At 42.5% G+C, this 25,739-nt stretch overlaps 1 protein-coding gene across 6 annotated transcripts in view; it reads left to right on the top strand.

Moving 5' to 3' along the window:
- Positions 1–25,739, top strand: part of exoc6 (exocyst complex component 6) — a 73,526-nt gene that overhangs the window by 36,750 nt on the left and 11,037 nt on the right. For 3 of the 6 annotated variants that reach the window (XM_077625364.1, XM_077625363.1, XM_077625368.1), the window contains exons 15-22: positions 1,349–1,454; positions 1,958–2,067; positions 2,182–2,293; positions 2,376–2,510; positions 4,826–5,005; positions 7,993–8,022; positions 10,481–10,622; positions 15,192–15,265. In XM_077625364.1, the coding sequence (XP_077481490.1) occupies positions 1,349–1,454; positions 1,958–2,067; positions 2,182–2,293; positions 2,376–2,510; positions 4,826–5,005; positions 7,993–8,022; positions 10,481–10,622; positions 15,192–15,265 (889 nt within the window). The remainder of the gene's footprint in view (positions 1–1,348; positions 1,455–1,957; positions 2,068–2,181; positions 2,294–2,375; positions 2,511–4,825; positions 5,006–7,992; positions 8,023–10,480; positions 10,623–15,191; positions 15,266–25,739) is intronic. The other 3 variants (XM_077625365.1, XM_077625367.1, XM_077625366.1) reach the window with 3 other exon arrangements.

Genomic DNA, 25,739 nt, shown 5'->3' with positions numbered 1-25,739 from the left:
CATCTGGCTCCTCTCGATCCGGAGGAGCAGCGGCTCTACTCCAAACCCCTCCCGGATGACTGAGTTTCTCACCCTATCTCTAAGGGAGAGTTCAGACATCCTGCAGAGGAAATTTATTCCAGCCGCTTGTATCCGGGATCTTGTACTTTCGGTCATGCTCGTGACCATGGGTGGGAACGTAGATCGACCGGTAAATAGAGAGCCTCGCCTTTTGGCTCAGCTCCTTCACCACGATGGACCGATGAAGAGTCTGCATCAATGCAGACAAAGCACCGATCTGCCTGTCGATCTCCCGCTCTATTCTTCCCTCACTCGTGAACAACACCCCAAGATACTTAAACTCTTCCACTTGGGGAAGGACCTGGTCCCTGACCCAGAGAGGGCACGCCACCTTTTTCCGCGGAACATGGTCTCAGATTTGGAGGTGCTGATTCTCATCCCGACCGCTTCACACTTGGTTGTGAATTGTTCCAGCGAGAGCTGGAGATCACGGTCTAATGAAGCTAACAGAACCACATCAGCTGCAAGAAGCAGGGATGCAATACTGAGGCCACCAAACTGTACCCACTCAACGCCAAGGCTGCGCCTAAATATTCTGTCCATAAAAGTTATGAACAGAATCGGTGACAAAGGGCAGCCCTGGCAGAGTCCAATCCCCACTGGAAATGGATCCGAATTACTGCCGGTTACGTGGACCAGACTGATACCGTTCATATAGGGACTGGACCCCACGCAAGGCTGCCATCTACCCCAGAATTTCAGGAGTTTCTCCGGAAATGCAACGCAAACTCCGGGGCTCCGGTTTGTTGCTTATTTTTCTTCAACATGAAACGGAAGTTGTTTGGTTTCTAGAGCATCAACTTTTGCCTACGTAAAGTCTGTGTGAGCACAATTTTGTTGTTGTGTGGTCGGCTCCGTGGATGAGTCGTTAGCACGTCTGCCTCACAGTTCTAAAATCGTGGGTTCCATCCCTACCAAATGGGAAAAAATATGCATAGTAAGCTGGTGGGACACTCTAAATTTCCCCTAGGTATGCGTGTGACCGTAAATGGTGTTCTGTCTCCTTTTGCAGTTGTGATTGGCTTGCAACCAATAAATTCATGGTGTCCCCCACACCTAATTCTCTGCCTACTGTATGACAGTGGACACAAATGCAAGATGGTATTATGGTTGCATATCAAAATCAGTTACCCTTACTTTAAGTATGAGTTGACTCAGAGAAAGTTAGTTAAATAGCTCTAGCTAAAAGCTAAAATTAGTGAACTTGAGTATAATTTCAAATCAGTATTGAATAAGTGAATGACATACGTTATAGTGTAGAAAAATGACAAATATTTTATTTTCGCAGGGAGATCTTTGAATTGGACAACTATAGCCCCATACCAGTGGAAACCGAGGACGAATATAAATTGGTGGTCAGTCGCTTCCCGTTTCACGATGCAGAGATAGAAAAGGTAAACGCATAGTAATGATTGGGTCATGTACTTATACATTAAAACAAGGAGAATCAAGTTAAAAAGCCCCAAAGACAAAAATTACTACAGTAATGAAATGAAAGTCTTTTTTCCCCAAATCCCAAAATTCCCCCTCTAACTAGCTTCTATTGCGGAGGCAGAAATAACATTTTTTGAATTGAAGACTTCAAGTTCATACTCATAGCCAGTGACCCTTGTGAGGATATTTATATTACGCAAGAGGAATCGATGAATTAATTCAAATCAAGAAGCCAATTATATAATATTGTAACTTGACTTGAGAAGCTGCCGTCGTACCAGTCTGTGCCAAAGATATTTGTACATATGTATTCTGCAGAAGCATTTGGATGATAGAAAGCATGGCTAATCGTGAAAGATTTTAAGGGATTTGTAAAGGATTTTAGAAGCGCTCAAAACTGATCCATCTTATTTGATCTTTTTAAAGCTATCTTGTTGTATATCGTATTTTTGTTTTTGAGTAGCAGGATTTTCCCAAAAAGCTGCCAATGTCCCAGTCTGTGCCACAGATATATATGCAAGTAAAAGAGTTTATTTATGCCAGCCTGAAGTTCTCAGAATCACTTCACAGAAGGTATGTCTCAATTAATTTCAATGAATAACCTCACCACAATTACAAAGTCGACATTTTACTATTCATTAGCCTTTTTTAATAACACAAGCATTTTCACTTCCACTTTTTATTCAGTTCAACAGAGATTGATGATATGTTGCGGAAATCAACTAACCTGCTCCTAACAAGAACTCTTAGCTGTTGTCTGCAAAACCTCATCAAGAAGCCATATATCGGGCTGACTGAGGTACAAACAAAACATTAGAGAAAAAAAAATCTAATTACTGCCTTCATGTTGACTGGATGTGGGTTTTGCTTTCTCATTACAGTTGGTGCAGATTATCATCAACACCACACACTTAGAGCAGGGCTGCAGGTACCTTGAGGAATTTATAACAAATATCACCAACGTGTCCCCTGAAACAGTGCACACTACAAGACTGTATGGCTTGTCCACTTTTAAGGTAAGGGCTGGTTAAAAAAAGTTCTCCTAGATCATGGGTGGGCAAACTATTTCACAAAGGGCCACAGTGGGTGCGGGTTTTCATTCCGACCCATAAAGAAGAGACCTTTTCACCAAACTGGTGTTCTACAAGTACAATAAGTGGATTGCAGTCAGGTGCTTCTTGTTTTCTACAAAAATCTCATTGGTCAAGGGTGTCTGTGCTGAATTGGTTGGAACAAAAATCTGCACCCATAGCGGCCCTCGAAGACCGGTTTGCCCACCCCTGTCCTAGATGATTACATTTGCACCCCTATTCACGAAATGAATTGGTTCCAGAACTTGTTTCATAACTTGGATTTTTTTTTGTAAGTAGAGTAGTATTTTATATATAAATTCTTTTAATTTGTTACACTGTCCTAAAAAAATCCTAATAACTAAACACTTAAAAAATGATCAAAGTGTCCCAATTTTATATGAAAATGGGAGAAACAAAAATGAGAGAAAATGATCAGAAAATGATATATTATATATTAAAATGAATAGCAAGCATGCAAAAAAATTCTATTCGTGTAGGAGTACAGTGCAGTGTATATATACATACATATACAGTCGGGCAAATAAGTATTTAGTCAACCACCAATTGTGCAAGTTCTTAGAGAGGCCTGAAATTGTCAATATGGGTAAACCTCAACCATGAGAGACAGAATGTGGAAAAAAACCCTGAAAATCACATTGTTTGATTTTTAAAGAATTTATTTCCAAATTAGAGTGGAAAATAAGTATTTGGTCACCTACAAACAAGCAAAATTTCTGGCTGTCAAAGAGCTGTCTAACGAGATCTAACGAGGTCTCCACTCGTGACCTGTATTAATAGCTGTTTTAACTCATTATCGGTATAAACGACACCTGTCCACAACCTTAGTCTCTCACACTCCAAACTCCACTATGGCCAAGACCAAAGAGCTGTCGAAGGACACGAGACAAAATTGTAGACCTGCACTAGGCTGGGAAAACTGAATCTGCAACAGGTAAAACGCTTGGTGTAAAGAAAGCATACACACATACATACATACATACACACACACACACACACATACACACATATATACATATATACATACATACACACATACCATATTTATTCGAGTATAACGGGCATAATTTTGCACCAAAAACTGATGCAAAGTTCGGCTGCGCGTTATACACGAATCCCGGTAAAACACTGCCCTCTGGCAGTGAAAAAGTCCCCTCGGCAGCTGTTATAATGGGAGATGTACAACTTGTCTTTGTCCGCCAGATGGGGCGCGAGAGCTCGTTCTATTGGCCGGTGCTCAACGCGACATGTGTTCAGCATTTGCCAGTTACCAGTACCCATGCAATCCTTGGTGCGAGCAGAGAAAAAAGAAAAAAAATGCATACACATTTTTAGTCAAAATTATGGGTGCACGTTATACACGTTTGCGCGTTATACTCGAATAAATACAGTATATACAGTAATACCTGTAGATACGAGCTTAATGCACTCCGGAACCGAGCTCCTATGTGTTTTATGCAAGATACGCTGCGCCCTAGGTAAGATGGCCGCCCCCCACCTCGGTAAGATGGCCGTGCCCCGAGCGAGCAGTGACGGGAACGTGTTTTTTCACGTTTAATGCAAGATGCGTGCGTTTTTTTCTTGAATTTAATTCATAGACGTAAAAATATATATTTTTTAGCGTTTCATCTTTTTTATCTATTTTGAAATAAATGACCGTATCGGCCGCATTGTCTTCCGTTATGGCGTTTCGTCTTTTTCACCTTGCAGTTTCGTGCATGTCAAGTCTAATTCATGTGCATATAAGCCGTACCCTGGATTCAGTCATTATATTTTTTAGCGACAAATACGGCTTATACACGAGAAAATACGGTAATATAAAAAAAACACAATGGTTTGAAGCCGCGAATGTTGAAGCCATGAAGTGGTGAAGGATGACAGCGCAATGTGCCCACCGCAATACTCACACTGTTAACCCAATTAACCACAGCCCCTCGGGGGAGATTGGCTCCTTGAACAAGGTAGATTGCCGTAGGTTGGCTCATTCAACTTGGAGCAAAAAATGTGAGCACCCCTGGTTTAGGCGGTTGTATTAAAAAGGAATTATGCTAATACAATGTAAAATATGCCCCTACTTATGAAAAACCCAAGTTATGAAACCACTTCTTAAACCAATTACCCAACTAATTTCGTTTCTTTGCGATTTCTTGCATTCCTTCCTGCTGTTCTACTTAAAGTTTGTCGGCATATTAACACAATTCTACATTTTCCTATAACCTACGCGCAAAAATGTTTTCTAGGATGCCCGGCATGCTGCAGAAGGTGAAATCTATACCAAACTAAATCAGAAAATTGATGAGTTCATTCAGCTGGCAGATTATGAATGGAGCATGGCTGAATCAGATGGTCGGGCCTCAGGTTATCTCATGGACCTGATAAATTTCCTCCGATCCACATTTCAAGTCTTCACACACCTCCCGGTTAGTTGGCCCTCCTTTCATTCTTTAACCTTAGCATATTTGTTCTTACTGCACTGCCATTATATTTAGAATGTTTAATTAACTCATTTGAGTTTTTTTTCTTGCATAGGTAAATGCTTTTGCTGTAAGTGCCCCTATTTTCACTGGTTGTATATTTTAACAATTAATTTGTTTGTGGTGCTAAACAATATGAATGTCAGAAAGGAGTGAATGTTCTCTCTCTGGAGGCATGGGAAAACTTCCTCACCTGATACTCTTGTGTTAAGTATTGTGCGGGAGCGTGGGGGGTAGTAGGACCCAATTTGCGGGGAAGCAGGCAAGGACAGGGAATAGACTGCACTAACAAAACTTTAATAAAACATGAGCAGGTTCTCACAAAATTACAGACTTCAAAATCAAACCTGACGGGGAGGACATGGGGAAACGCGGATAACAGTACATGGAGACAAGCATAACAAAAGCAGACTAACCGACCAGGACTGACAAACACAGGGTATAAATAAACAGACCTGGGTTGACGAGACAATCAGAGACACCTGGGTCACACAAGAGGCAGCAAGCAGGAGATACACCAGGGGCTGGGAAACGACAGGTGAACTCAATCGGCAATCACAGGGACAGGTCACTCAGGGGAAAAAATCTTGATCAAACCAATGCCTATAACCCCCCACCTAAGGGACGGATTCCAGACGTCCCACATAAACAAAATAAAACAAGAAACCCCAAACACCGGGCAGGGGCCCCGAAACATAGTCTGGTGCATGTCGGGACTGATCTGGTGAGTCTGGAGGTCGACCAGTCCGGCCCACGAGGAAGCAGCGGGCTGGCTCGTCCGGCCCATGAAGAAGCGGCGGGCTAGCGGGTCCGCCGGTCGTCTGGTTGGGCCCACGAGGGAGCGGGGAACTGGCCAGCCTTGCGGCTGTCCAAGTCAGTCCACGAGGAAGTGGCGGGTTGACCGGTCTCGCGGTCGTCAGGGCGGTTCCATGGATAAGCGCATTTCCCTGAGCAGTCTCTGGAGGGACGACGGTGTTGTCACAGATCGAGTCACCCTGAACGGTCTCTGGAGGAACGCCTTGCCCAGAATGATCTTTCGAGGGGCGACGGCAATGTCATAGGTCGCCTCGCCCTGAATGCCCTTGAAGCATGATGGGTCGCAGGGTGCCTTGACTCAAAAGCACGATGGGTCGCAGGGCGGTTTGCCTTGAAAGCATGATAGGTCACAAGCCGCCTGACCTTGAAAGAAGGGTGGGTCGCAGGCCGCCTCGCCCTGGAAGCATCATGGGTTGCAGGCGTCAGGGCCCCTGTCGTCCAAGGTGCCGCCGTCTAGCAAGACCGGTGCTTGAGAACAGGGCGCCAGGCTGGCCGCTCAAGAATGGGGCGCTGGCACAGGCGCTTTCGAGCGTGGTGCCAGCACGGGTGCATCAGAGCAGGGCACCGGCACAGGCGCTTCAGAGCGAGGCGCCGGCACAGGCGCTTGAGAGCGTGGCGCCGGCACAGGCGCTTGAGAATTGGGCGCCAGCTTCAACGCTTGAGAATGGGGACCTTGAACAGGCACTGCCGAGTGGGGATCTAGGGCAGGGAATAGAGTGCACAAAAAAACTAATAATACGTGGCAAGGTTCCAAAAAAAAGACTTCAAAATAAACCTGACGGAGAGGACTTGGGGAAACGAGGATCAGAGGACATAGAGACGAGCATAACAAATACAGACGATCCAAATAGGACTAACAAACACACAGGGTTTAAATAGACAGTCATGGGTTGATGAGACAATCAGAAACACCTTGGTCTCACGAGGCAGCAAGCAGGAGATTTACCAGGGGCGGGGAAACGACAGGTGAACTCAAACGGCAATCACAGGGACAGATCACCAACTAAAGGGGAAAAATACAGGACAAAACCAACCCCTAACACTCTTGCATGTAATTTCTAACTAACTGCCTTTTTTATTATTGCAGCTATTTATTGGTTAATCGATACTTTGTTTTGGAAATTACATTACATTTGTTCTTCCCTTATAATAAGCATTTCCCCTAAAACATACAATATTGTGCCTTGATCCAATCTTGCTTATTTATTCTTTTACAATACCTATTCCTACTGTGTATACTGTGTAAGCCCTCCCCTTACATGACTACAGTCATCCCTCGCCACTTCGCGGATCAAAAGTTTGCGGCTTCCGTGCATCGCGGTATTTTCCATAAGTATCCAAACTGAAAAAAAAATCAAGAAAAGAGCTGCTTATGCATACCTAAATCGCCAGGACGGCAATCAACATCAGCATAGACAGTGGAGCAGGTTCGTAAGGCCTTCCTGCGTTGTCCTCGGAAGAGTATTAGAAAAGCAAGTGTGGAACATTACAGCCCTTTTCTTGAAATTTTTGCTGCCAAGTCCCATTTTGTTTTGTAGTTGGCGCCTTTGCAAAATTTGTGAAGAAGGCACGTTGCACTGTCTTCAGTGACTGATTCCGAGCATACTCTAACATGCAAAATGCCTTTTCTTTTGAAGGTAACGACATTTCTTAACCTGAAAACATAGAAAACCCAAACATTATACACAAAAATTTGAAACGTTTCTACAGTAGCTGTGAAAATTTGAGGTAATTCCAAAGAATATTGTCAAAATTATTGCCCTAAGAAATGGGGTCAAACATTTTGGAACACTATATATACACTTCTTGATATTGTAAAGACGCAAAAACATGTATGGTAGAAATAATAGGGGAGATCCTACTTTGCGGTTTTTCAATTATTGCGGCCATGTGTCTAGTCTACATTATCCGCGAAAGTCGAGCGAAGACTGTATCACTATTTAAAATGTGTCCCTGTTTTATTCCCTGAACAATTTGGTTTGGTTTGTTAAAAAAATATTGCACTACTTGAAATTTTCCTCCTCCTGTCTATTTATTCTTGCCACATTTCTTTTCCTGTCCTTTCCCTTTTCCCCTTCACCCTTTGTCCATTTTGGGTTGGTTTGTGGTCTGCTCAGAATAACAACAATGACCATGCATCGATGTCGGTGAGTATTGCTACTTAACTTTTGCGCTGTACTACAGATGCAGATTCTACTTTATTTTCATCAAACTTTTACCAGTACTTGTCTTAGAGTTGGGTATATAATCAGAAGATTAATACATTTTAATTACAGAATATACATTTAAATTTTACAGATGAAATAAAATTCTATGAACGGACTATACGGAAAGATAAAATACTGTGTACAGAAGGGAGGTATGGTGAGCATGTTGAATGCTTATAAGACGTGGATGGGGAAGTGTGGACTGTAATGCAAGAATGTGAAGGATATGGGTGGGTATTTGATTAGCGGAATATGAGTACTTATGTGTTGGGGAAAAGGCTGTTCCTCAGTCTGGTCCGAGTAGTAGGATATTTTAGCGCCTAGGATATGGCAAAAGTGCAAACAATTCATGCGGGCAGGATGAGTTCTAAAGGTTGCTTTGTGCTCTGTAGTGACAGCGTTTACTTCTTCCCGATATGTGAGGTGGTTTTCCCCACCCATTGCTGAATTTTGTGATTTGAGACAATAGTTTTTATAGCACTCAGTGACACATTGCTGGTCAGGATGCTTTCCAATGCACATAGCTCATTAGAAAGGCTGGAAGGAGGAATCTGTGCGCCTTTTGATGAGTCCAAATGTGTTGGTGGAACAGGAGATGTAACAATAATATGCAACAAAATATGAATAAAATGTTAAATAATCGAATAAATTTAAATAGCGCTTTTCAGGACTCTCAAATTCGCTTTACATTCTATTCATTGACCACATGCTAGGTGGCGATAAGTTACTTCTGTAACCACAGCTGCTCTGTGGAAACCTGACCAAAACAAGGTCGCTAGTTTGCGCCATCGACCATCTAAATATTTTGCTACTTTCACATGGGCAAGTTGGGTGAGGTGTCTTGCCCAAGAACACAACATCATTGTGGGCAAGCGGGAGTCGCAATCAAACCGAAAATCCCAAGAGGGACCAGTACACAGCCTTGTACTCCTGGGTGTCAGGAAATCCAGAAACAGATGGTGTTGGGTGTTGATGCCCAAATAAGCATGATCATTCATCCATGTGTTGTTATTGTCTCATTCATCCGTGGAATATCTGTGACTTTAGGAGTCGAGATCCTAAGCTTTTTTGTCTGTTCTCGGTGCTTTTTCACCTGCGCCAAGGATCAGCGTTGGATAAGTGATCCTCCACTTAGGACTTGTAGCAGTGCTTGGCTTTAATGATGCCCTTCCTTTGATGAGCCCTGAATAAGATGTTGCCTCAAGAATCTCCTGATCTATAGATGTTATGGACTCTCAACAGGAGCAGCACTTCCCTATTCTTTCATGGTTTCTAGCATAGGTGGTGATGCGTTTTCCTTGATTTACGCTATTGGTTTAACCGTTGATGAGCCCTAAATAAGATGTTTTCTTATGTATCTCCTGGTCTAAAGTAGATGTTATGGCCCCTCCACAGGAGCAGCACCATTATCCGTAATTTCTCATTAGCCTATGTGGCAATGCCTTTTCCTTGACTGATGCTATTGATTTAAGTAATAATTTCAATTGTTTATCATTAATAGGACTCATTGCGACTGAATTTTAAAGTAGACCCAGCTTGAAATGGAATTAAGGGGAACAAAATGCAGATATTTCAATTTCTAGGTGTGATAAAACAAATCTGGCTTCAGTTTTAGGTTCAGCACAACTGAAACGTTGGGAAATGCTTGCTTTCTATGGTGTAGAATTTTGTTGTTGACCAGTGGCTTTGAAGGAATCATTTAGGCACCATCTACGTTTGGATGCACACACTAAGTATAAATGGATGCACCAATTCAACTTATTCCCATTCACCACTTGAGTTTACTCCTATAAAAGTACATGCTACCGAGTTTTTTTACTTGGGCCACAGAACCTCCGGTTTCGGGAATTTTACTGCGGTGAAAATAGTGTTGAGGACCAAAAACACATTTTTAGTCACTTTATGGCCAAAGCCACCAAAGTTTTGGTGCATCACTGTATAAAATTAAATGCTAAATATTTTGATGGTACTATATCACTATCCAAAATATTGATTGGAACTTGTCCCTCCCTATAATCTCCATGCAAACATAAACACTTGGGCCTCTCCCATTGAGAACTAAGAGAGAAATCTCAAACCCCATTCCCCCTACCTCACGATAACCCCATAAATGGTTTATGGCTGTTAGCTTTGATTGTATATAGTATGCTCTATGCTTTTAATCATTTTTAATCCATTTATTTGTCTGACATGTTGAATCATGTGTGGTGTGCATTTGTCCTCCATCACGCTCCTAAAGGGCATTTTGTAATTTCTTTAATATCTCTATTTATCCATGTTCACTGTTTTAATGACTCCACTTTTCGTTGTTTACTGCCCCTGTTCTCCTGACAAACACAATCTCTGTTTTTCTTTGTCATTGCCTCATCTTCTCCCTCCCTCCATTACTTTTATATAGGGTAAAGTGGCCCAGACAGCTTGTATGTCAGCCTGCAAGCATTTGTCCACATCCCTGATGCAGATGCTGGTGGACACAGAACTGAAGCAGATCAGCATGGGTGCGATTCAGCAATTCAACCTAGATGTCATTCAGTGTGAATGTGAGTAGAGGAAAACACTCCATGTTTTGAAATATTGTTTTCTTGGATGTTATGTTTGAATAACAATCTAAAATAAGTATTCTATAGTTTACTTCATCCAAGATTAATATTATCTTTAGATATTAAATAGGACGGCCCGGCGGCTGAGTGGTTAGCGCGTCGGCCTCACAGTGGGGGAGCTGGGTTCAAATCCAGGTCGGTCCACCTGTGTGGAGTTTGTTCTCACCGGGCCTGCGTGGGTTTTCTCCGGGTACTCCGGTTTCCTCCCATATTCCAAAGACATGCATGTTAGGCTGATTGGACACTCTAAATTGCCCCTCGGTATGAGTGTGAGCGTGATTGGTTGTTTGTCTCCTTGTGCCCTGCGATTGGCTGGCCACCAATTCAGGCTGTCACCCCGCCTCTGGCCCAAAGTCAGCTGGGATAGGCTCCAGCACCCTCCGTGACCCTAGTGAGGATAAAGCGGTTCAGAAAATGAGATGAAAGAATGGCTGTTAAATTCATGAGGGGGTCGCCACAACGTGTTATGTATCTTGGGTGAGTTGAACGAAGTTGGACCCCGATGCAAGGAAAACGATGGACACATGGAAGTACGGTTGCACTCACATAAGGTTTTAATATAATAGGCAAGGTCCTCATCAGCACCGGGCTCTAATGGAGTCCCCTATAAGCTATATAAAAACTGCCCCCAGGTATTAGAGCTACTCTGGTACCTAATGAGAACTGCCTGGAAGAAGCAGCTCATTCCATCGGAGTGGCAAAGGCCTGTAGCGGTCTTCATCCCGAAGGAAGCGAATTCCAAAGAAATAGGCCAATTCTGAAGCATCGCCCTGCTGAACGTAGAGGAGAAGATCTTCTTCACGGTGTTAGTGAGAAGGATGTCCACCTACCTTCTATAGAATGGGTACATCGATACCAACTGCCAAAAAGCAGCAATCCTTGGCTTTCCAGGGTGCGTAGAGCATTCTGCCATGATCTGGGACCAGATCCAGAAGGCCAAGCGGGAGAAGACCGACCTGCATGTCATCTGGCTCGATCTCGCCAATGCCTATGGATCTGTCCTACACCTGCTGATCAGTTACGCCTTGGAGTTCTTTGACATGCCTCCCTGCATCAAGAAACTGGTAGCACTGTACTTCAGCGACCTGCAGATGAGCTTTGCCCTCCAGGAACTTACAACCGGGTGGGAGCGGCTAGAAGTGGGAATTGCAATGAGGTGTGACATATCTCCAATCCTCTTTGTGGCAGCCTTTGAGGTAATCCTCATAGGAGCAAGACTAATGGTTGGAGGAATCAGATTACCATCTGGCAGGAGATTACCCCCATTGAGTAGCTACATGGACGATGTCACCAGACTCCTTCAGACAGCAGCATGCACATCTCAACTGCTGAAGAGGATGGACGAGTTGACATCGTGGGGCAGGATGAAGATCAAACGCTCCAAATCTCGTAGTCTGTCACTCAGAAGAGGAGTCAGAAATGACAACACCATCTTTATTGTCGAGGGAGAAAGAATCCCCCTCCTATCTGAGCAACTCATCAAAAGTCTAGGGAGGCAGTACACCGCAGAGCTGTCTGATAAACAGATGGAGGGGACCATCATGAGACAACTTAGTGATGGCTTGTCAAGGATTGACCAGAGCAAACTCCCCGGAAAGTTCAAGGTCTGGTGCTATCAGTTCATACTGTACAGGAGGGTAATGTGGCCCTTGAAAATGAGCAACATCTCCTCATCCGCTGTGAGCAAGATGGAAAAGCCAATTCATTAATCAGGAAGTGGCTAGGTCTACCGGTACACGGTCGATTGGTCGCCGGTCTTTTGGTCGCTGGTCTTTTGGTCGTCGGTCTTTTGGTCGCCGATCTTTTGGTCGCCCGGAAGGTTATTGATAATTACCATTTAAATCGTTGCTCAAATTCCCTAAATACAAACTGCGCATTACTATTTAGTCATACTTAATGCCCTATTAATTATTAGGCTAAAGAAAAGCTCAAAATTTCCCAGACTTTTATTGTTTTTTGTTGGAGAACTTGTTAAGACCCTGACTGACGTACCTTGGATTGGATTGGATTGGATAACTTTATTCATCCCGTATTCGGGAAATTTCGTTGTCACAGTAGCAAGAGGGTGAGGATGCAGGAATAGGAAAGACATTTTAGACATAAATAGATAGGTAATAAACCTTCCTAAGGGGACAACTCATGTACATACAAACTCTCATACACTCACACGTCGGCTCAGTGAAACTGCTCATGGCCATTGTTGGCTTTTATTAATGCATAGACCGTGTTGTTTACCTTGTTTTGTCGCCGGTCTTTTGATCGTCGGTCTTTTGGTCGCCCGTTGTCGCGGTCCGGGCGACCAAAAGACCGAGACCAAAAGACCGCGACCAAAAGACCGCGACCAAAAGACCGCGACCAAAAGACCGCGACCAAAAGACCGCGACCAAAAGACCGCGACCAAAAGACCGCGACCAAAAGACCGCGACCAAAAGACCGCGACCAAAAGACCGCGACCAAAAGACCGCGACCAAAAGACCGCGACCAAAAGACCGCGACCAAAAGACCGGCGACCAAAAGACCACACACGAGGTCTACCACGGTGCCTTTACGAAACGGGCCTCTTTGGGAGGAATGCACTGCAACTGCCACTGCAGTCTATCAGTCTGGGCTACAGGCAAGGAGAAGTCTAGGCTGGTTCTCGAGCTAAGAGAGTCCACTGACCAGTCAGTAAGGAATGCCAACACCACGATTCCCACCGGCCGGAGGAAGAACGCCCAGGCCGAGGTTGACCAAGCCATCAATAGACTGGAGCATCAGGCGATCATGGACAGAGTTCAGGCAGGAAGAGCAGGGCTAGGATGGAGAGAAGCACCACAATTCTGGTCCAGAGCTAACCGTAAGGAGAGGAAGGAGATTGTGGTGGCGGAGGTAACAAGGATGCTGGAAGAGCGCTCCAAGATGGAGGCCGTGTCGCAGGGCCGACAAGGAAGCTGGACAACCTGGGAAGGAGTTGTCAACCGAAACATCAGTTGGTCCAACCTGTGGAAGATCCCGCAGGCAAGGATCCGCTTCCTCATTCGCGCAACCTACGACACACTTCCCTGTCCCCGTAACCCATAAAAAATCAATCAAATCAAAAGCCTTTATTGTCATCATACACAGCTGCGTATAACGAAATTGGTGGTGCTACTCCACAAAGTGTGTTTTCCCAGTAAAAAAAAAACCATAAATAAGTAATATAAGAAGAAGAAGCTCATTCCATCGGAGTGGCAAATCTCCACCAATGGTTCGGGAATTGAGTATGCTGTGCACTTTGCAACGTTCCCAACGCTAGCCTCCAGCACATCTTGTCAGTCTGCAAGACTGCACTTTCTCAGGGGCGCTACAGATGGCGCCATGACCAGGTCCTGAGGAAACTAGCTGAAGTGCTGGAGAGACGCCAACAGAGCAGTAAAAATTCACCACCAGCAGAGATCCACGCCAACTTTGTGACAGAATGGGGGAAAAAGAAGATACACAAGGCCAAAAGAAACACTAAGGCCCTTTTCCCATGGTCAGGAGTGGCACAGAAGGGTTGACCTCAACAAGCACCTCCGATTCCCCACAGAGATCATCACCACATCACTCCGCCCAAAAGAGAACTAACATTACCCAGAGGAGGGAATTGAGGCCGCCTTTGAGCTCAATAAGGCCAAATACTCGGAGCTGGCAGTTGAGTGCCAGGAAATTGACTGGAAGTGCACCATCTACCCAATCGAGGTTGGCTGCCGAGGCTACGTCGGGCTGTCAACAACAGGCCTCCTGAGGGATGCAGGGGTGTCTGGAGAGAACCTGAGGAAGGCCATAAAAGAGCCGGCAGAGGAGGCAGAAAAGGCAGCTTTTGGCTCTGGCTTAGGAGGAAGGACAGGAGCTGGGGAAACAACAGCTAACCCCAACATTGGCTGCAGGAGACAAACACTATCAGCTGCAGGGGGTGACAGGAAGACGTCTCTGTCACTGCGCCGCCACCAGGAGATGTTGCAGGATTAAAGGAGCGAAACATCAATGAACGGTGGTTCCTGGCTGACGACCCTGCAGCTGACCCGTGGGCACTGGAGGAGGTCGCAGCAATGCCAAGCAGGAAAAAACACCTACCTGCACATCAACAGGCAGTTTACAAAATCAAACCTTCCATACAAAAATGGGTAAAATAACAACACAAAGAAACTAACTTAATGGGGGAAAACACAGAGGGAAGACCCACACCATCATAACCTCAAACAATACTCCGACAAAGGTTGACAAAGACTGGAGGTTTAAATATACCAACAGGGGTTGACAAGACAATTAGAGACACCTGGGTCACGCGAGGGAAGGGGAGGAGAAAAGACACAGCAGGGGAAACTAATGGGTTGTCAATTCAAATCAACATCAGTGTCAGAAAACTTTTTAACCCCCACCTTGGTCAGGTAAACTTAAGCATGTGCTGTAGCAACACTCTAATTCCTTAGGCAGTGTGTAACACAGTCGGTTATTTATTATTGGTGTGGTTATTTAACTTCCCTTTAATTGTCTCTTTGTTTTTCTCAGTGTTTGCCAGCTCTGAGCCAGTCCCAGGCTTTCAAGGAGACACACTGCAACTGGCTTTTATCGACTTAAGACAGGTAAAATCAGCTACATAGCCAAATACGGGTTTGCATGACTACCTCAGAGTCGAGAGGCTCTCTTCCAGAGCCGGAGTTCAGGCCTTTCTCTCTGACATAAATAGCCAACACTTATTTACCTCGAAAAATACATGTCAAATGCCTGATCTATAATAATCTACAGATGTTTGTATGTACACTTGCGCGAACATACACACACTCAAATTTTACTTCTTTTTTTGTTTGTTTTACACACATGACTACATCTATTAGGAAAAACATAATAGTAAAATGGAGCATTTTATAACCTGTTGTGTAAACAATGTATTCAGCTGGTCTTTAATGCGATAGAAACCACAGTTACAGGACAATCCATTTAATTGGGAAACAAATACTGTCTGTCTGAATGTGGGAGACAGAACGAGATTCTTGCGCATGTTATTTTTCATTGCCAAAAGTATATTTGCAATGTATTTTAAAGGACGCATCACAAAATTTGCACACACATGACCTTTTCATTCACAAGAATAAAATGAACAAACTAACAAACATAAAATAAAATCAATTGAAACGTGGACGAGGGTTTCTCCCTATTAAGTCTAAAAAAAAATCAGTTTATATTGTTTTTGTTGCAGACCTCAAAAGACCTCTATAACCAGCCGACTGGGAACAGGCATACAACCACTGGTTTTAGACCGTTTACAATAAGCACAGTCAGTACCCTATCTATCGCCCCTTCAATACTTGGTCTGTGCATGCACAGAATGTCAGCCATGTTTTAATGCTAAATATGACAGATGCATTCATTCATTTTTCCGTACTGGTTATCCTCACAGGGGTAGCGGTGGGTGCTGGAGCTTATTCCAGCAAACTACAGGGACCAGGCAGGGGACACTCAGAATAATTGACCAGCCACTCGCAGAGCATAAGGAGACCGACAACCATCCATGCTCACACTCCTACCTAGGGGCAATTTAGAGTCTTCAAACATCCTACAATGCATGTTTTGGGGATGTGGGAGAAAACCCATGCAAACTCCACCCAGGGAAGGTTCGAACCTGTCAATGAACCCATTTCTAAATCAAGGATCACACTGAAGATCAAAACACTGGTTTCTTCACAACATTATGAAAAACCTAGGAGCATGAACCATGTTGTGGGTGCATGTCAGGTCAACCAACTAAGAGCAGACCTGACAGATACCGAGACCACGGTTGTTTGCTTTAGACTTTGAACATGCAATGTACCGTATTTTCACACCTATAAAACGCACCGTCTGATAAGGCGCTGTCTCATTTGCGGGTATATTTTCAGTTTTTTGTCAATACATTGGGCACTTCTTCAGATAAGGTGCTAGCATGACAATAGGTTAGCGTATGTTATGCTAGCCGCTAGTGTATGTTATGCTAGCCGCTAGAGTAAGTTAGGCTAGCCGCTAACGTACCTATGTTTTGCTAGCCGCTAGCGTATGTTATGCTAGCTGCTAGAGTAAGTTAGGCTAGCTGCTAGCATACCTATGTTATGATAGCCGCTAGTGTATGTTATGCTAGCTGCTAGAGTAAGTTAGGCTAGCCGCTAGCATGTTTTTTTTAAAGACAGCATGAGCAAAACTAAGTTTGATAATGCTTTTCTGAGGTAAAAGGTACGCTCTCATATTAAGAGTTTGGCATTTAACATCCTACGCTCCACTGTCAGTCAGAGTTGTGTATTCCGGGAACTTGATGCCAGCTTTGGTGAAAGCTCGAACAACAGTGCTGGCCGACACTTGAGCCCGGTCATCCACAATCCATTGTAACTCGCGACATGCATCACTCCCAAGCCTTTGATTCTCCTCGCTGTTATATCGGCATCGACAAGTCATTCCAAATCGTCACGTAACCCGTGCGACACTGCCTGCCCGAACAACTATGTTGGCCATCCGTTAGCAAAGCTGTTAAATTGTGTTCGATCCATGGCTTCAGTCCATTTTCCAAGCGTTCTCACCCCATTCTGTTGTCATTCATGTCAGGCATTTCCCCTGTATAACTCTAATATGCTGCTTCTTTGAGTATTGGGAGTGTTTTTGAGGGTTAAAAGTGCTGGGAGCACACGGAAGTCAAATGCCTCGGGATGTTTTGAATGGATTTACCGTAATGCTTGGAATGCGCGGGGAGGCCATTTTTAGGGTGAACGTCCGCTGGGTTGATCGCAATAAGTAGCGTTCCGGCAAGACATAAAATCAGTCACTCAAGCGGTCAGGGCCATACAAAAATTTAATTTAGTGCACAGACAAGACGTACCGACCGATTGGGCACATCGACCATTTTAGAGAAAATTTTAGACTTTCTGGTGCGCCCTATAGTTGTGAAAATATGATAGCTTACTTGTGACCAAAATAGTTTGGTTCAATCAGACCACAGGTCATGATGTACCAATCAGTTTTTTTTTCTGTTTGGGCATGTACTGCAGTTTTCTGAACTGTATTTTAAAGTGACACACGTTTAATCTAAAATGATGCATGAGAAGAAAAGACAGCACAATCAGCCTAAACATAGATAGTTTATTGCTACTTCGAGGCTTTTGTCCCATTACATATAGCTGCATGGCTCTTTAGTATTCATCTTTATTTTACGGCTTCAGTCAGGCCAGCCTTTAATCAGAAAGCCTGAAGTCAGGCTTGACTGGTTTTGGTATGATTGTCCAAATAGGAATTTGCTGTCACACTTCACTGTCTCGCTCATCAACAGCAACATTTCCCGCTCTTTTACCTTTTGCATTAAGATCATTGTCGCACGGATTCCAACATTGGTTCACTGGACAATTCAGACCACAGTCACATTCCAAAAAACCTAACCCGTGTTAGATTTAGAACCACGTACGAAACTGCCTTCATCAAATTTGAATAGCTCTGTTTCAATGCATTTTGTCCGATTCAGACAAGAGGGTGACATAAAGAAATTATGTCATCATATTGCTTTTCAGACCTTTTTTGTTGGTTGTTAAATGTAGTGTAAATGAAAGCACAATTTCAGTTACTTTTTTATGAATATTTTTGGTGACCTGTTTTTCGGCTCAGCTTTACAATGCACACTGGGAGAATCAGAGAACATATACATTGTTACTAGACCTCATCTTTAGTTATTGTGTTAGATATGATGAATAAATTTTGCTTTCGTTTTTCCATTTTGCTTTCATTTTTCCATTTTGCTTTTGTTTTTCTATTACACTGGTGTGTCTTTGTATAACCTTTGAAACTTTTCACTGTCCCTTTTTTCACCTACCTAAAACACCTCCCCACTTCACAGACATGATTCCTCAAACTATCTTTTTTGTAAACATCAGTGGTATGTAAAGTGTTCCTAGGTCTCATTAACTTCTGTTGAAGTTGACCTATTAATCTGGGCCTGGGGTTGAGGCTTAACTGTTCAATCAGTTCAGGTCAAAACCTTTCTAAACACAAGTTGGCTTTATGTACTATTCACATTGTCACTTAAAAAAGATGGGGCCAACCTCCAAACTATAGTTGCTAACTACTCAAACCCACAAAAGGGATTTTTTAATGCCGAAACTTTATCTTTTCAGGACTCTTAGTGTCAAATATAGACTGTGCAACAGAGGTAGAGGTGAAGACTTTCATACCAGGAAGTACAGATATTATGTAAAAGCAAAACAAGAAAAGTTGGTTACTTCTGAGATTTGTTATTTTTCTCAAAATCTTACTTGTTATATTTCTTCTTGCGGAGGACACTCATTAATTGCTACTCCTCTGTTACTTGTGGACCGATCAGAATTAAATTTGGTGCATAAATTTTTTCCATGTACACGCATCGATCCTTGGGGCCTGATTTTCATTTTTTTGCCTCAAAGCTTATTACTTACTACAGTAATCCGTCAAATATCGCGGTTAATATAGACCAGACATGGCCGCAATAATCGAAAAATTGTGAAGTAGGGTCACCCCTATTATCTTTTTTTTCCAGTGCTGAGTCCAAGTAGCAAGAGTGGCTTCCGCTTATGAGTTTCAGCATGGATTTTGGCATTTTTATGAACTTAAAAAAAAAAAAAAAATCTTCAGTGCTGAGTCTGAGTAGCAAAAGTGGCTTCCGCTTGAGTTTCAGCGTATATTTTAACATTAAATTTTTTTTTTTTAATCATTAATAGCAGAAAAAAATCGCTGGTGAACTCAAGATAAGTGAAGACGCGATAATCGAGGGATTACTGTAATTACTTTACTGAATTGTAGATTTATTTTGTTTTTTGTAGGTTCTGAGTTAGCCAGTAGTTCATTTTGAATTTGTTATACACAATAATAACTTCATTATAAAGTGGCCCATTTTTAAATACAATCAAAACAATTACCGTAATTACTCGAATATAACACGCATATTTTTGCTATATAATTAATTCCAATAGTTGGGGGTGCGTGTTATAATCAATAACTAAAATAAATTACAAATTTTCGATCGAAAAAAGCATTGTCAAACTCACTTTGACGCACGGACATTGTGCAATTTCCAACTTTGAATTCAAAATACACGCATATTAAAGATCGTCAAGCCTCACAAACATCACAATCCTGCATTAATAAGCTGGAAAGTAGAATACTACATTGTAGTGTAGTACGTACTTGTATTTAGAAATATGTCCAGCGGGGGGCAGTACATTCCCTTGTTACATGTGATAGTCTTTTCCATTGTGCATATCTTCAAATCATTTATTTATTCAATTTGTATGTTCCTTTTCTTGTTTGAGAATGACAATAGATATTTGAATTAAAACATGGTATTGTCAATTGAAATGTAGTCAATGTTCAAGGAAGTCTAAAAGGTATTGCAACATAACATGTCTACATGATATGTTTGTCCACTCTGTGTATCATCTATTGCCCTAAAATTCAAACGCATAACTCCACCAACTGCACGACACTCGACACGCTCGTACCTGAAGATTTCTCTATCCGGTTTTGAACAAAACAATCGTGAAACGAAGAAAAAAAGGTAAGATTTCTGATTTTCGTCAGCGGGAAATTTTAGGTGCGCACTATATTCGAGTACTGCGTTTTTCCATATTTTTTTGGCCCAAAATTACCTGCGTGTTATTTTCGAGTGCGCGTTATATTCGAGTAATTACGGTACTAATATTTTGTACATTAATAACACATTTTTGGAAAAAAATGTTTTGGTCAGAAATGTTAGTTAGAATATTATCCTCTATAAAACTTTCAAGGGACATGACCCGACCCAATAATATCTCTGGTCATTAGTGAATCTTTTTATTTGTCCTCAGTCACAGTGTAGTTTCCCTCAATGTTGGTTATTATACAAAAAAAGGGTCTGTGCATTTTGTCCCTTGCCTGGATGCGGGTCACTGGCTTCCTTTTCTGGAACCAGACCTCGGGATGAGGCTCAATAGTGAGTGCTGGTGACTGATCCTTCGCCCATGGTGCACGACAGGGAACAGCTCAAAGAAACAAGTTAGTCCTCCTTCCGATAGGGGTGTGCAGCATTGTTTGTTGATTCATGGCTAAGCGCAGGGACCTTGGCAGACCCAATTATATTGTGAGGGCATACCTGTCAACTTATACGTCTCATCTCATTTTCTGAACCGCTTTATCGTCACTAGGGTCGCGGGTGGTGCTGGATCCTATTCCAGCTGACTTCGGGCCACCCTGAATTGGTGGCCAGCCAATCGCAGGGCACAAGGAGACAAACAACCATTCACGCTCACACTCCTTCCTAGTGGCAATTTAGAGTGTTCAATCAGGCTACCATGCATGTCTTTGGAATGTGGGAGGAAACCGGAGTACCCGGAGAAAATCCACGCAGACCCGGAGAGAACATGCAAACTCCACTAAGGTGGACTGACCTGGATTTGAACCCAGGTCCCTCACTGTGAGGCTGACGCACTAACCACTCAGCCGCCAGGCCGCCCTCAATTTACCGTATTTACAAGCATATAAGCCGCTTTTGTCGGACATAAAAAATGATGACTGAATTGAGGGTACGGCTTATATGCGCATAAAAACACGACATCCACAAAACTGCAAGTTGACGACGCCATGACACGATGGCGTCATGACGCAATGGGGAAACCCACGCAGGCCCGGGGAGAACATGCGAACTCCACACAGGTGGACAAGACCTGGATTTGAACCCAGGACCCCAGAGCTGTGAGGCTGACGCGCTAACCATTCGCTCCAGCGGGCCGCTGTGAGAAAATTATAATTTCTGTAATTAGAAAGCATTACCGTATTTTCACGACTATTCGGCGCATCGTATTTTTAGCTGCAGTGTCAATAGCGAGTGCTATTTCTGTATTTTACACACACAAAGGACGCACCGTTTTTTAGACGCATATATATTATATATGGATGAACATCGAAACGCAATAGCGCTGGCTACCGGAAGCAGCCTATTTCCGTGTTCCGGTGCGCAGTGACTGCTGGGATATATAGTTCTTGCACGCTACACCCACACGCTAAAAACACGTTTTTAAAAAGGCAACGGAAGCAAAACTGAGTTCGGTTGTACTTTATTTAGACATTTTACAACTCTTCCATGCTTCGCAACTGTGTTGATGCCGATCGCCAGGCCACAATCCATTCGCAAATAATAGCTAGGTAGTGTTGATGCCGATCGGCAGGCCACAATCCATTGGGTGTATTGACAAAAAAAACTATATATACCCAGCAGTCACTGCGCAGTACTTTATCTACGGGAAAATAGTAGAGTCGGGGTCTGCTTGCCATAGTTGTCCTATCGACTGATTTATTTTATTTTATCGTGATAACAATTTAAGTATTGGTCCATATATAAAGCGCACTGGATTATAAGGCGCCCTGTCTATTTTGGAGAAAATTTCAGACTTTTATGTGCGCCTTATAGTCGTGAAAGTACGGTAGGTTCTCATCAAGATAGTCTTATTTGTTTTTTTTCCAAATTGAATAATTTGATGTTTTGCATTTACAAAGACAGGCATATTAACGTCCTTATTACATTGACCCTAATAATGTGCTTTTGATTCATAGAGTCAGTATCTCAGACATACCACGTGTGATGATTTTTCTGAAGATTTTCCCTTCAAAGTAACACATTTGTAATCCCTCTTAAAACCATGAATATGGAGGTGAAAATTGGGAATCAGGGGGCGGCTTATATGCGAGAAATTGTAAAATTCAACAATTTAAGGGTGCGGCTTATGCGCGCAGGCGGCTATATGCAAGTAAATGCGGTATACGTTTTTTGATCAATTCAAATTGTGTACGCCGGAAAACAACTTTTGTACGGGTAAAAAAAATGTTCGTTTAACCCATTTCGGCTCTAATCCGGGTCGTCTCGGTCACCATCCGCATCAGCGAGCAATGTACCCTTCGCTGTACCCTTGCCATACGAGTGCCCTGATATACGAGGAATTTGAGATACGAGTAAAATTCCGAGCAAATATTTACCTTGAGATATGTGACAAATTTTGAATTGAATTGGATTGGAAAACTTTATTCATCCCGTATTCGGGAAATTTCATTGTGACAGTAGCAAGAGGGTGAGAATGCAGATGCAGGAAAGCCATAGTTACACATAGTTACAAGTTACACAATACAGTCGCAAAGGCCGCAGAACAACAAAGCAAAAGCACACAGTACAAAGCAAAAGCAAAGTATATGGGATCATTAAGAATCATTAAATCAAATCATTAAGACAGAAAAGCAGCAAAAACACAAAACGAGCAAGAGCGGATGGAGCTACCGCTCCCGGCTGCCACTTGCGCGGCGCTATCTTGGTTGCGGTAGCAAAAACGGATACAGACTCAAGAAAAAGACGTTGTAGAGTTGGATAAAACTGGAACCACACACAGGAAGTCTTCCACAAGATGGGGAATTTGCAGACTGTGACCGAGGTAGAGAATATGCAGAGTCACTCTTCCAAGCTTATCTGCACAGTTCCTCAGTAGTCTGGAGCTGAAGAATCAACAGTAGCAGAGTAGAACCCCTCAACTCCGTTTCCGGCCTGGTAAGCGCCGACAGCTCTTCCATCTTATCCCATGGTGGAATGGTTGGCCTGAAGCGTCGCTTCTTCTGGACTTTTGTCCAGCTCTGAATTTCCAGCAGCATTGAGGTGTTGCTCCTTTTGCTGCGTATTGTAACAACTAGTCCCATATGTATGACAGCGTAGGCATGGCTGAATGGTTCCAAAAAAGAAGTAGCAGAAAGAAGCCAGGCTAACAGAACAAAGAAAGTTGTACAAACATTAAAGTAAAAAGTATAAAGTACAATGTAAAGTAAAAAGGAATGTATTAAGAAATAATAAAATGTAATTAAGAAAAGATAGAAAGGCTGTAAAACACGAAAAACAAGAGTGACAGAGCTACTGCCACTGGCTGCCGCATATAAGCCACACCCTTAAAATTTTAAGGCAATTTTAAGGGTGTGGCTTATATGCGAGTACATATGGTAAGTATTGTTAAGACTGACTAAACCACCAGTCTTTTGTTATGAAACAAATCCTATCATTTCCGGGGTTGTTCTAAAGGAAGTAGGCGTACGAGCCACTAGTAAGTCTTATCGATATGCCTGTTCGGGTTAAGCGCAAAATGCAAAGCAATTTGGATTAAACTTCTAATAAGAAACCCAGACACTCACAGAAGTTTATTGGTCCGTATTTGACGAAATATCCCATGTTGAAGGACCGACATTTCACATTGCACAACATGCATGTGCGACTTCAGCGTGACACATGGTGGAATTACTGACTGTAAAACACACGTAGAAGGACCCAAACACAAAGATAAACTTGTTTTCATTATGCTGTAATTTTTCAATAGTTTGCATTTTTTTTACATTCTATATAGATTTTGCGTGAATCGCATTCACTCTGGAAAATTCAGGAAATGGGACAAGGGTAGTAATGGGGTTTGACGGAGGTTGGCAGCTCTGATATCGCACACCCTTACTCTTCAGGCAGATTAATCACCTTTTAAAGAGATATGTTTTTGTATCTCTACTGTTAATACGGCCAACCATGGGTTTAGGCTTTAAGATTTTCGGTGTGGCATTCATGGCTTTCCCTTTTTTGCTGAGTGAAAATATAATTCTAAAATTGTTAAAGGGACTGTGATGCTTTAGAACCAGATTCTATTCACCTGCAGACCAAGCTAAAGTGATCTTTGGTGCTTACTGTTGCAAATATCTATATTTTAAGAGTTCTAGTGAGCTAAGTTACCACTTCTAATCAAGGAAATTTCTGTCTACCATCGGGCTATCAGGGCGGGGAAGCAGAGAACCATCAACTCTGTGGAGATTCGGCACTTCTGACCTCAACTTGGGGCTGTGTGAGAAGAGGATTTTAATACTGCTTCCTTTATTCTAAAACCTCTGTATGACCTGAAGTTGGAAAGTGGCCTCGGAGAGAGTAGTCTTGGCTTTTTAGCTTAGGTTGTTATCCACGTCAAAAAGACATGGATAAGTAGAGGAAAATGTGTTGATTGATGGATGAGCCTATGTGCTCCCTTTTATAAAAACCTTCTTGATTGACATGTTAATCTTAGCCTTAGGTAAAGGGTGAGTAGGAATCCACTGGCGGCGGTTGTTCTTAGGACATCCATTTACTTTCCTTTTATCTAATTTCTGATAATTTTCAAAAGAGACTTAACTTCAGGGAGATGATTATAATTTTTTTCTTCAAAGTAAAATTACTTTTCTTAAATGTAATAAAGTAAAATGTGAGGTACATTTTTTGTGAGCTTTGGATTTGTAGTCATTGAAAGTGTTTCAAAGAAGGTAATAAAAACTTCTGTAGAATGTTTCCATGAAAACAATCAAGTTAAGCTTTTGAAAGGTTTCATGGAGAACTTAATTGATAAAGTATTGCCCTTCACTTGAAATCCACGCAGGTAATCGAATACACACTACAGTAGGTTTTTGTTTGTTTTTAATCTGTCTGCGCCTGGTGCTGCAGAATGGAGGATCCCTTAAACATTATGAGGCAGTAGATTTGTTCCATGCAACACCAATTAGATGTACTGCCTTTACAATTATATGCAATATAATCCAGTCTTATTTAACATTTTGGTCACTCAGAATGAGTTTTGAGAAGGAAGAGACAGAGAAAATAGAGGTCAGAGAAAAATAAAGAAGTGAAAGAATGGCTCTAATATCACAAAAAAAAAATCCCCATGAACTCATTATCTCAAACAGGCTAGTAAACCAACACTTTTTAGGTTATAATTGATTGTCTCCAAAACACTTATGTCCTTTTAAAATTCTTCTGGTTATCTGATGGTCGGTTTGAAAAATAATAATATTTAATAAAATTAAAACGTGGCGTAGAGAGAGTGAATTACTGTTAGCTGTTTTCTTTATATAATGTGTAAATACCTTAAGTACTGTAGTCACACTGCCAATAACTCCTCTCTGCTGGATTTTAATTAAAAAAAAATAGATAAGAGACCTGTGCAGTACGATGGTGAAGTGAAGATGATAACAATTAAGATTTACTGCATAGGTTATCAAGAGCTTCATTCC

Source organism: Stigmatopora argus, chromosome 18, assembly GCF_051989625.1.
Source record: "Stigmatopora argus isolate UIUO_Sarg chromosome 18, RoL_Sarg_1.0, whole genome shotgun sequence".
In the NCBI taxonomy this organism is placed as follows: Eukaryota; Metazoa; Chordata; class Actinopteri; order Syngnathiformes; family Syngnathidae; genus Stigmatopora; species Stigmatopora argus.
Note: the sequence above shows the minus strand (reverse complement) of the source record. Positions and strands in the feature narration are given on the sequence as shown.